General features: G+C 44.0%; 1 protein-coding gene across 3 annotated transcripts; it reads left to right on the top strand.

Annotated features, from left to right (window-relative positions):
* Positions 1-678: 678 nt before the first annotated feature.
* On the top strand, positions 679-12,357 carry pcyt2 (phosphate cytidylyltransferase 2, ethanolamine). 3 transcript variants are annotated; one of them, XM_046405958.1, is made up of 12 exons: positions 679-980; positions 3,423-3,511; positions 3,990-4,151; positions 4,286-4,437; positions 4,711-4,752; positions 7,681-7,819; positions 7,931-8,013; positions 8,375-8,452; positions 8,902-8,967; positions 10,572-10,637; positions 10,936-11,024; positions 11,137-12,357. In XM_046405958.1, the coding sequence occupies exons 1-12, from the start codon at positions 856-858 to the stop codon at positions 11,252-11,254; spliced, it is 1,209 nt and encodes a 402-aa protein (XP_046261914.1). In that variant the 5' UTR covers positions 679-855; the 3' UTR covers positions 11,255-12,357. The 3 variants fall into 3 exon arrangements, with proteins under 3 accessions (XP_046261914.1, XP_046261904.1, XP_046261923.1); XM_046405948.1 differs by having other exon boundaries at positions 680-980; positions 4,711-4,758; XM_046405967.1 differs by lacking the exon at positions 679-980 and adding an exon at positions 3,154-3,323 and having other exon boundaries at positions 4,711-4,758.
* The last annotated feature ends 506 nt before the right edge of the window (positions 12,358-12,863 follow it).

Below are 12,863 nucleotides of genomic sequence, written 5' to 3' on the forward strand. Positions count from 1 at the left end.
TTGTGTGTGTCTTGATAATCTGCATTTTCATTGTACTGGCCCCTGCTTTAACCAGTGAAGTAATATTAATAGCAATATTATAGTCAAGGAGTAGTGGCTGGTACCTGGAATTGGTTTGAATTTGCATCAAATGTTTAATATATTCAATTAAAAATAGATAAACTGCCTGAAAAGTTCAGGAATTAGCTTTGGTCATTCAACTGCCATTTGACTGATCATGGTGAAATAGCTGGCTCTCCAGCTGTATTTATCAGTGGCGGAAGAAGTAATCAAATCCTAGGTAAAACCTACAGACGGCACTATATAAATGTAAAAGTATTGGTATTTTAAGAACCACTGTCAAGATTCCATCACACAGAACAGAAACCATTTGATAAAAACTTAGATTGTAAAGCAAAATTACAAAAGTATCATCACCAAAATATACTCTAAGGTACTTGTACCACAGACTGTATCTTTCTTAAAATAAACGTACAAAATTCCTCTGTAACCAGAGCTGTCAATTTATCTTAGTGGATTAAAAATAACAAAAATCCTCTGAAATGTTGTGGAGTAAAAGTAACAAAGTAACTGGTGTATTCCACTGCTGGGATCGTTCCGTTCCGTTCATAGGTTGTATCTGTTCACGTGACAACAGTGATTATGCAATCGGCACGTCAGCGTGAGAGGCTTCGTTCGATCTGACGTAGTCCTGGAGGCGTTGGCTGGTGTCACTGGCTTATCTGGAAAACCTGCGACGTACAAGACATTCTTTTAAAAAGATCTTTGAGCGCAGCCGAATTTGAACAAATCAAGGACTTTAATTTCTTGGTTTTATTTGTGCTACCATTTAGAAAGTTACCCGAACACGCTGAAATGATCAAAAACGGTCACCACGCCACTCGCGACCACCGTGATGAAGCCGGTTGCAGTAAGCCGGGTGGTTCAGAGTGTACCCCGGAGAAAAGGAAGCGCGTCGTCCGGGTGTGGTGTGACGGCTGGTGAGTCTCTGTGCCTGCCACTGACTTACTATCTATGCCTTTTTATTAGACTGTTTTCCACAGTTTGTTGTCCTATACGCGGTCATTATGCACCTGGAACCAGTGGTGGTGCAGTATGCTAATGCTAGCTAGCTACTTACATTAGCAGTTAGGAGTATAGCAACAGGAGTTTAACGTTAACAATTCTGTAAGCAATAACTGGTTTTATCTAAATTTAATTATGCAAAAAACATATTCTATTTTTCACCTGTGCTATCATCCCAGCTCAAATAAATTAACTTTATTGTGTTGAACTGAAAAGCTCGAATTCCCACATTTTTATCATTCAGAAAACTTTTTGCATTAAGTTTCCTTAGCACACTGGCTGCAGTCATATACTTGTTGTCAATATTTGTGGCATGGTGGATGGTAGGGATCAAATCCTCTCTGTTCATACTCTCTTAACCTCATAGTAAGGTTGAGGTTGAGATATTTTTAAATGTGCTTGTGTCTATGACATTGTGCCCCTGCAGAACTGAAACTGTCACTATTTAAAGTTTAGAAAGGACATGGAGACCCATGAAGGGTCGTGTCAGAGATGTTAGTTGCAGACACATCCAAATTTCCCATAGCTGAGCCGGAGAAAATGGTTTAATTGCCCAAAACACATCTGCCGACTGTAGATGTAACTTCTTACTCTCACTTATCCACTTACTCTGTGAAACTGTGCTGTACCTCCAAGGTTGTCAAAGTCTAGACAGTGTTGATAGTTTGATGACTGATGGGTTGGATAATGTTGGAACAGTATGTAAAATGATCTGGCAGATACTCAAGGGCATTTATTTACTCCATGTGTCTGTCTCTCTGATATAAACATCTGGAAATCAGTTGTGACTTTTAGAGCCCACTCATGTGTCAGACAGCCATATCTCATTGTCGTTATTGTTATTTCTGACTCTGCTGTCACACCATTGTAGCTGCAGCTGGAGAGGCAACTGACACCTTGTGTGCAATGCAGTGTATTATTTCCTGGACTTGCTAACTGCACAAGGAAGTGGTAGAGTTGCTGTTAGCTAGTTTGACCTGTCTCATCTCATGTGGTGGTTATAAATAACTAACATAGTGAACATGTTGTTCAGTGTGATGCAAAAGTGGTATGTTGGTGTGGTAGGCACTCTTTTTGGGGCATTAGAAGGAGTCATTTTGAGGAATATTGTATACACTGAGACACCAGAGCAGAGGCTGTGGGACTATTCACTTTGCCGCATTTAAGTATAAACGTCAAATGCTTAGTTATCATGTTGAGAGGAACCATGGTGGACATTTTGTCAGTATTTTCTGACTTCCTCTAATGAAATTTTAGAGATATTTTTTAACTGTTGTGGAACCTCTTTATGCAAATATTAACACAGTGCGCGTTACTGTTTTTGCCTTATCTTTCTTAGATCACTAATACTCAGTAAGCAGATATATTTACAAGTGGGAGCATAGTGTCTAACTGATCCTGACCAGGTGAGGTGAGGGATGTTGCGGGATTACCGGGAATTCAGACTAGCAGCTTGTGGTAATGTCATTACAGATGAGAGGTCTGCCCACTGGAAGTGCAGTGACAAATGGGTTCTTTTTTTAACATGGGTCTGCTCTGTTGGAAATAACCTACAGGTACAAAGATGTGAACAGAAAGGTGAAACGGAGGCCTAAATGTAAAGGAAAGTACAAAATAAAAAGTGACTAATTTGCTAAGGAAAGTAACTGGTAACTTACTTTATCTCCCTGAAAAACTTTTAGTTCAGTATTTCTTAGGATATCTTGAATTGGCACAAATAAGTAACATGAACCCACTCTGGCTATTGAATGATTTAAAACCGTATACTCTGGTGTCCATTAGCTGCTCAGTTTGTGGTCGAACTGGATGGTCCCGAGATGTGAGTGTTTTAAAGGGTGCTGAACAAAACCATATTGTTATCAAAATCTGAACAAACTGAAACTGAGTCAGAGATGAGAATTTCCTTAAACTAAATAGAACTGGAAATAATTCTGTTAGCGGGAAACATGAGTTGTAGAAGTTACTGAATTGCCAAAAGCAAATAAACACTGACACATTGTACACACTGTGTCTCTGATCATTACCTTTGTCCTAGTAGACTTTATCATTTTCACTCACCGTGTTAAAAGGTCTGTCAGTCTGTATTTTGGGATATAAACTGGGTGTTGTCATGGCCTCACATGGTGCTCTACTGAGCAAGGTCATCATAAAAAGAGGATAAAGATAAGATAATGTCAGACAGTAAAGCAAGCAGAATTTGCCAGTCAAAGCTATGATGCGAAGGTGCCTTTGAAGACATGTAAAGGACGATAAATGTAGTAACTGTTAAGACTACATCCCTTAGTGATGTGGATGTTATCTGTTTGTTTACTTCTGTATTGTGCTGACATTTTTGTTTGTTCGTTCTCTCTCCACAGTTATGACATGGTGCACTACGGTCACTCTAACCAGCTGCGGCAGGCCAAAGCCATGGGAGATTACCTCATAGTTGGAGTGCATACAGATGGTAAGACTGCCACACATGTACACAAACAGCTTCACTTGATCCTTGATTCCAGTATTACTTGTAAGTGCCTGAAACTGTGTAAGACTTATTTTCAAGGGCTAAACAGCATTGAAAAGTAAATGTTTACTTTTCTCAGGTCACCTTTTTAATGCAGTGTAGGGCACTGATGCGAGCTACAAATTTTTCCAGGGCTTGAGAATTTGTTTACTTTTCTTGAAGTATGTTAGTATTTTCATTTTTCACAATCACTTAACCATATAATTTTTCATTTGTCTGGAAGCTGATTTGTTGACTTGAAGTATGTAATACTATATAATGCAAGACAACTTTATTGACACTATAAGCTGAAATTATCAGCTTGTTAGACATTAATAAGCCCATTTCGTAGAAACCTGGACTGTATGTAACAGCGCAACTCATCAGATGAGTCCCACTGTGCCATTAAGTAACAACAAATTACCTGCTATTTCTCTCAAAGCTGAGATTTCCAAGCACAAAGGTCCTCCAGTCTTCACTCAGGAAGAACGCTACAAGATGGTGCGGGCCATCAAGTGGGTGGATGAGATAGTGGAAGGAGCGCCATACGTTACCACCCTGGAGACTCTGGACAAGTACAACTGTGACTTCTGTGTGCACGGAGGTGAGCCAGTTACAGTCTGCTCTTTGAGTCTGGTTTCCTGTCGTGCGTCATTTCATACTGTCATCGCGATGCACATGACGTGAACAAGCCTCCATATGTGATCGTGCACTCATGTCATCGTTTATGTTTCCCAGATGACATCACGCTGACAGTAGATGGTAAGGACACATATGAAGAGGTGAAGCGTGAAAGCCGTTACCGTGAATGTAAACGCACACAGGGCGTCTCCACCACTGACCTGGTGGGGCGAATGCTTCTCATGACCAAAGCCCATCACAGCAACATGGTGAGTTAAGCTGAAGTACGCTTTTATTTAATGTTCTGTCCTTGCCACTTTTATTGAATTTTTAATATACAGCAGTGACGGTCTGTGGATGTACTTCAAGCAGTCCTGATGTGCGGTTAGCTGTGGTTGTGTTTTGTACGTAGTCTTCATAGCTACGCTGTAAGTCCTAACACACAGCTATAAAACCCCCTTCAGTGTCTGTGTATGTTTGTATGAGCAATGATTTATTTGTTGTTTTCTTGCTGGTCTCATCTTCTTTAAAATTTTCTGCAGGACAACCCAGATTACCAGCAGCATACAGACAACTTTGGAAAAGTAAGCGTAAGTGTTTTATTTTAGTCCATCCATCCATCCATCTTCTTCCGCTTTATCCGGGACCGGGTCGCGGGGGCAGCAGCTTGAGCAGGGATACCCAGACTTCCCTCTCCCCAGACACTTCCTCCAGCTCTTCCGGGTGGACCCCAAGGCGTTCCCAGGCCAGCTGAGTGACATAGTCCCTCCAGCGTGTCCTGGGTCTTCCTCGGGGCCTCCTCCCGGTGGGGCATGCCCGGAACACCTCCCCGGGAAGGCGTCCAGGGGGCATTCGGAACAAATGCCCGAGCCACCTCAACTGGCTCCTTTCGATGTGGAGGAGCAGCGGCTCTACTCCGAGCTCCTCCCGGGTGACAGAGCTCCTCACCCTATCTCTAAGGGAGCGCCCCGCCACCCTGCGGAGAAAGCTCATTTCAGCCGCTTGTATCCGAGATCTCGTTCTTTCGGTCATGACCCAAAGTTCATGACCATAGGTGAGGGTAGGAACGTAGATTGACTGGTAAATTGAGAGCTTCACCTTGCGGCTCAGCTCTCTCTTCACCACGACGGGCCGGTACAACGACCCCATTACTGCTGTCGCTGCACCAATCCGCCTGTCAATCTCACGCTCCCATCTTCCCTCACTCGTGAACAAGACCCCGAGATACTTAAACTCCTCCACTTGAGGCAGGAACTCTCCTCCAACCTGAAGGGGACAGACCACCTTTTTCCGGTCGAGAACCATGGCCTCGGATTTAGAGGTGCTGATTCTCATCCCAGCTGCTTCGCACTCGGCTGCGAACCCCCCCAGCGCACGCTGAAGGTCCTGGCCTGAAGAAGCCAACAGGACAACATCATCCGCAAAAAGCAGAGATGAAATCCTGTGGTTCCCAAACCAGACACCCTCCGGCCCCTGGCTGCGCCTAGAAATCCTGTCCATAAAAATAATGAACAGGACCGGTGACAAAGGGCAGCCCTGCCGGAGGCCAGTATGCACTGGGAACAGGTCCGACTTACTGCCGGCAATGCGGACCAAGCTCCTGCTCCGAGAGTACAGAGACCGCACAGCCCTTAGCAAAGGACCCCGGACCCCATACTCCCAGAGCACCTCCCACAGGATGCCACGGGGAACACGGTCGAATGCCTTCTCCAAGTCCACAAAACACATGTGGACCGGTTGGGCAAACTCCCATGAACCCTCAAGCACCCTGCGGAGGGTATAGAGCTGGTCCAGTGTTCCACGACCAGGACGAAAACCGCATTGTTCCTCTTGGATCCGAGGTTCGACTATCGGCCGGATTCTCCTCTCCAGTACCCTGGCATAGACTTTCCCGGGGAGGCTGAGGAGTGTGATCCCTCTATAATTGGAGCACACCCTCCGGTCCCCCTTCTTAAAAAGTGGGACCACCACCCCAGTCTGCCAGTCCAAGGGCACTGTCCCTGACTGCCATGCGATGTTGCAGAGTCGTGTCAGCCAAGACAGCCCCACAACATCCAGAGCCTTAAGGTACCCAGGACGAATCTCATCCACACCCGGAGCTCTGCCACCGAGGAGCTTCCCAACTACCTCAGTGACTTCAGCTTGGGCAATGTATGGACCCGCCTCAAGGTCCTCAGCCTCTGCTTCCATAACGGAAGACACGTCAGCAGGATTGAGGAGGTCCTCGAAGTATTCCTTCCACCTTCCGACAATATCCCCAGTCGAAGTCAGCAGCTCCCCACTTCCACTGTAAACAGTATTAGCAGGGCACTGCTTCCCCCTCCTGAGGCGCCGGATGGTTTGCCAGAATTTCCTCGAGGCCGACCAATAGTCCTCCTCCATGGCCTCCCCAAACTCTTCCCAGACCCGAGTTTTTGCTTCCGCAACCGCTCGGGCTGTCGCACGCTTGGCCCTCCGATACCCGTCAGCTGCCTCAGGAGTCCCACAAGCCAACCATGCTCGATAGGACTCCTTCTTCAGCCTGACGGCATCCCTTACTTCCGGTGTCCACCACCGGGTTCGGGGATTGCCGCCACGACAGGCACCAGAGACCTTACGGCCACAGCTCCGAGCAGCAGCTTCCACAATGGAGGTGGAAAACATGGTCCACTCGGACTCAATGTCCCCAGCCTCCCTCGGAATCTGGTCAAAGTTCTCCCGGAGGTGTGAGTTGAAAACCCCTCTGACGGAGGGTTCCGCCAGACGTTCCCAGCAGACCCTCACAACACGTTTGGGTCTGCCAAGTCTGTCCGGCTTCCTCCTCCACCAGCGGATCCAACTCACCACCAGGTGGTGATCGGTGGACAGCTCAGCCCCTCTCTTCACCCGAGTGTCCAAGACATATGGCCGAAGGCCAGATGACACAACCACAAAGTCGATCATTGACCTCCGGCCCAGGGTGTCCTGGTGCCATGTGCACCGATGGACATCCTTATGCCTGAACATAGTGTTCGTTATGGACAAACTGTGACTAGCACAGAAGTCCAACAACAGAACACCACTCGGATTCAGATCAGGGAGGCCGTTCCTCCCAATCACGCCCCTCCAGGTATCACTGTCGTCACCCACATGGGCATTGAAGTCCCCCAGTAGAACTATGGCGTCCCCGGTCGGAGCACATTCCAGTACCCTTCCCAGGGACTCCAAGAAAGCCGGGTACTCTGCACTGCCGTTTGGCCCATAGGCCGAAACAACAGTGAGAGACCTATCCCCAACCTGAAGGCGTAGGGAAACGACTCTCTCGTTCACCGGGGAGAACTCCAACACATGGCGGCTAAGCTGGGGGGCTATGAGCAAGCCCACACCAGCTCGCCGCCTCACACCATGGGCAACTCCAGAGTAGAAGAGAGTTTTATTTTAGTCATGTAAATTAATCCTAATTATAAAGGCTGTCTGTTAGAAGTGGGACACCACCTGGCCTCTATTACATTTTCCCAGTGAAATAAATGCTTGTGTCTTTTCTTGTGTTCAAGGGTCCTAAAGGCCACAGTCCATGGACAGGTGTGTCTCAGTTCCTCCAGACGTCCCAGAAGATCATCCAGTTTGCCTCAGGAAATGAGCCTCAGCCTGGAGACACCATCATCTACGTTGCTGGGGCATTCGACCTCTTCCGTATCCTTACCGTTCTTATCGGAAATGACCAGAACTGAGTTTGAATACTGTTTGAAGTGTGTGTCTGTGGTACATGCTGTTGTTGTTGCCTTGACTTCAAATTCCTTGCAGACATTGGCCATGTTGACTTCTTAGAGATGGTCTATAAGCAGGCAGAGAGGCCGTACGTCATCGTAGGCCTGCACTTTGACCAGGTACATCTACCTAGTAATAACAGACATCCTCTCTCTCTCTCTCTCTCTCTCTCTCTCTCTTTCTCTTTCTCTTTCTCTTTCTCTCTCTCACACAAACACACACACACACATCTTAGCAACCTCTTCACCAAAGGTTGCGGAATTCACTCATCCCTGCTGTGCCAGCGCTTTACAAGGGAAACATTTAGAACAAGTGAAGAGCAGTTCACGCTTTCAGTGTCCGACAAGAAACAAGGCTTATCTTGTGTGTATTTTTGGTGGTGCAGGAATGTAAGATCACACTAGGTTTAAATACTTCTAGTGTGTAGGCTAGATGTGTAAGAGGGGGAAAAAGTATAAATAATGTCTTCTTTCTTTTCAGGAAGTGAATCGCTACAAGGGGAAGAACTATCCAATCATGAACATCCATGAGAGAACGCTGAGTGTCCTGGCCTGTCGGGTGAGCACACACATACACACACCTCTCTGCACAGTTGGATGTATATCTAACATGAGTATTCACAGTGCTGCAGGCTGAGTTTGGCCCTGTTCCCTCCATTCCTGCTGATCAGCTAACAGTCTATAACAATGAGTCTCTATACCTGCATCTGCACAGTGCGTGTTTGTGTTTAAGTTAGACCAACTTATGAGAACATTACAGGAACCAAACATGTTACACAATCCTAAAACTGCTAAATTGCTCTGACCTGCCCCCTGTGTTTCTCAACACCTGATGACGTAGTAGAGAATTTGCGGGAATTGAAGCCGTGTGAACGATAGAAACACACTCACCCTGGTTTCATACTAAAACTATGCTTGTTAGTTAAACCGGTCGATTAAAACAGAATAAACTAAAGTTGAGCATGAGCATGAAAAGTTAAATCACTCTCGTCTTGTCTGTCTCTGTAGTACGTGTCAGAGGTGGTGATTGGAGCACCATATGCAGTGGGCAAAGACCTGCTGGATCATTTCAAGGTAATTTGCCTCTTTATGACTTTTTATCTGATCATGTGTTGTTGTTTTTTTTAATTTACTTGTTTATTTTGACCTTTATTTAAACAGGTTGGTTCCCTCAGAATAAAAAAAAGTTTAATTAATCTATATGACCATTCATTAAAACAATTGCACTGTCCTGTTTGTGTGTTTGAGCTGTCTGTAACTTTGGGTTCGTTTGAGGTGATAAAAGCATGTCATTGCATGCTCCACGTGCATTTAGTTAACCACGTGAGAGCTCTTTTCAAAACGTGCAGGATGTAGGTGACTTTAGTGCTGTATGTAAATATGAGGAAAAAGCTTCTGAAAGACCTCCTTCATAAATGAAGCAGCACATTTTCTAATATAAGGTGAACTTTGAGTTTTAAGGCACAACTGTTGTAAGCAACTAAGTACAACATACTATGCAGTAAATTGGCGGAGGCATTAGTTCATCTTCAAAATTGTTACATGCCCAAACTCAGAAACTTTATTGTATGAAACGTTTACAAAAACAAAACAAACTGTGACTAACAACAGTTTTACAAAGTGTTCCTGAGCCCATGTAATGACAGCCTTTATGCAGTCGTGTGTTTGAGTGAATGACTGAGCCTTTCGACGATGACCTTTTCATGCCTAATCATGATACTATCACCTGTTACCAGTGAACCTGTTTACCTGTTCAGTGTTCCAGACTGGTGTTTTCTTGCTTGATTAAACATGTTGCTTTTAACAAATTCTGGATAAGCATATATTTACAAAACTCAATGAAGTTTATGAGGTAAAACATCAAATATATTTTCTTCATATGTTTTTAATTTATTGTAATTTATTAACTTTATTAAATAAGAATTACCAAATTATCACATTCTATTCACACAGAATTACAGTTTTTTTTTTAAATCTGACTTATAGCAGCAATAAACATCGGCTACTCGTCAGGCTGCAAATGTAAAACCATTTTTTCAATTGGTCAACTCTTGAACTTCGCAAGCCACCACAATGAGTAAACTTTCAGCAGTTTAGAGAAGTACATGACTTTCACAACTAACTGAATATAAAGCCAATTTCAGCTCACAACACTTAAACGGAGTTGAAAAAGATAGCTTAAGAGATTGCTAAAAAGTCTTGGACAGTGTAAGCTAGAAGAATAGAGCAATGTGTGGGTGCTGCAACTGAAAGAATCTCTCTGATTTATGTGCAGTGTAATTTTCTTAATAACTTAATACTGAACCATACAGCGCCTCCTTGTGGTCAGTTGAAATATTACAAAAATCCTCAACTTGAACATTTGTGTCAGATACCCCGTTTAAAAAAGCGCTGCCTTTCTCTTCAAATATTGTACACCTGACTCTGAAAATCCTTAGATAAATGAGAAAATGATCAATTTTAATTTACACACTTCTCACTTTTCTTATGTAAAGTTCCTCTTCAGGGACTAGTCTTTGTGCTTTGAGAAAACCTGAGCAGAGTGGGCCATCTGCCAGCGTAAGGCTCCTCGGCAACAGGCACTGTTACTGAGATACACCTGCATACTGCAAGTGTCACCTCATATCTCTGCACATGATGGGTGGCTTTATCAGGTTCATGTTTGTGTGACTGTGCAGGTGGACCTGGTGTGTCATGGCAAGACGGAGGTGTTTCTAGACAAGGATGGGGCTGACCCCTATGCTGTGAGTACCGGGGCCTTCATCTTAGTCTCTGATTAAACCTGCATTACAGTACTTTTGCTGTTTTTTTTAAAAAAGATTATTAAGTCAGAATATGCTGCTGACCTGCATGTATGGGCGGTACAGATTTGTCTGTGTGTAACAAACAATACCTCACATATTCACAAGTGTGGTGTCGTTGCTCCTTTCTGGCTTTTTAACATTGCTCAGATTGGTTCAGGAGTGGACCACATCACAGAAGATGACAGAGGAGCTTTGAAATCGTGTTAGTGCGATGTAGCCATTTGTGTTCTGTCCTCAGGAGCCGAAGAAGAGGGGGATATTCAGGACAATCGATAGTGGGAACAATCTCACCACGGATGACATTGTGCAGAGGATCATTGAAAACAGGTCAGGGACTTCCTCATCTGCGTTTTCTTTCTCTCTGTATAGATCACTTTTAGTTTTTACTGTTTTTATAATTTCATCTCAAATTTATTTGTATCATGTTGTGTGTTCCCAGGCTGCAGTTTGAAGCCAGGAACCAAAAGAAGGAGGCCAAGGAGATGGCGGTGATTGAGGCGATGAAGAGGAGGGAGCAGCAGGAACAGAATGAAGCTGCAGCCCAGGCTGCTCAGTAGTGGGACCTCAGACCTGGTTCTGTGTCTGATATCCTGGTCCACACAGCTTTTAGATGGTAGACGGGCGGCACATATTGTCCTAAACTGGGCCTGGCTGGGTGGAATGGCTGAGGGGATGTCAGTCAGCCCTCTGTGCAGTGTGTCTTACACACCGCTGGGTTTGCTTCCAAACATATTGTGGTTCAACCCGCAAAGTCCCTTTAAAGCAGTCATCCTCTACTGAGAACTTTTTATGTTATCTCCTGTCATGTTTGGGTTTTGTCCATGGATTCACCCACTTTGTGTTCCACTATATGTATAGAAGTGGTTTGTTAAGTTTGTAATAAGCCATAAATTATTGACAAAATGTTCTGTCAGTTATGTTTTTAGATTTGAACCATGTTAATTTTAAATAATCAGTCAAGTGTCATCGATAAGCTTGAATGTGGCATATTTTAGCACACTTGGAAAAGTAGATTTATTTGAATTTCTCTCACTATGTTTTTATCCATCCTGAAAAAACATTACTGCTATTTTAAATGATCTGTGAATTAGTCTTTAATTTTAACTGTGGACTTTAACTAGCTGAATTTGCACCAAGCGCCTGCGTGCGTGCATGCGTGTGTGCGAGCGAGAAAGAGGGAGAAAGTGTGAGCTTAGTAAGGTTAATGTTTTGCGCTGTAGTGCCTCGTTCCCAAAGCTATACTGTAACTACTTTAAGGGCTGTGACTTGTATACAAAAAAAATCTTAAACTATCTGTGTGTCTCTACAGCTGTTTGTAAAAATCACTCTTCTTTCTTCAGTCTGGTTTAAAGAAATGTGTTTTAAAAATCTGGATTGTCCTCCTTTTCTGCTTCTGCAAAATGTTGTTGATGGTAGAAGGAGACTGTTGCTGTTCCTGTTGCTATGTGAGGTGTATTACTTGTAGGTCCATTGTTAATAGTGTGGAAGTGTGTGTGTGTGCGCGTGTGTTTAAAAAGTGTGTCCGTTGGAAGTATGATAGTGGCAAACTGAGAAATGATTACATTTCTAAATATTAGATGCTGGGACTTTTCACAACCTTTCAATCACTACGTTGCATTGTGTAAGTGTCCCTTTTTTAATAAATAAATTGGTAAGAGAGCAAAGTGTCTGATCTGATGTCTGTTTTACAGCAGCAGTGAAACATGTGCAGTCTGATGACAGAGATCTTTGTTGGATCAGCACATACTCACGGTTCACTGAGTCAGTGAAATGAGGCCGCAGCCGCTCAGAAACCTGCTAAGTCCGAGCAGCCCTGTCTCATTCACGCTGCTCTCAGACGGGAACAAAAACTTCAAACTGTCACTACAAACAGAAAGCCTTTAATCCACCGACCCGAAGGAGCTTATGCAGGAAGGAGTCTGTCACTCGCTGGACGGATATTACAAACAATGTTCAGCAGATACTGAAACGTTAAGATGTCACTCTCCATGTAGACTTGGTCTGAGCAGTTCTTATGTAGTTTTATACAAATCTGCTTTTCATGAATGAAAATAGTTAAGATAAACATTTAGGGGCCCAAAAGGACACACGATTGCAACCACTGCAGTAGCTAGAAATGACTTTTTCTTTTTTGTGTCAGTCTCTTTTTAAAAAATATTATTTTGG

This window comes from Scatophagus argus, chromosome 2 (genome assembly GCF_020382885.2).
Source record: "Scatophagus argus isolate fScaArg1 chromosome 2, fScaArg1.pri, whole genome shotgun sequence".
Taxonomy (NCBI): Eukaryota; Metazoa; Chordata; class Actinopteri; family Scatophagidae; genus Scatophagus; species Scatophagus argus.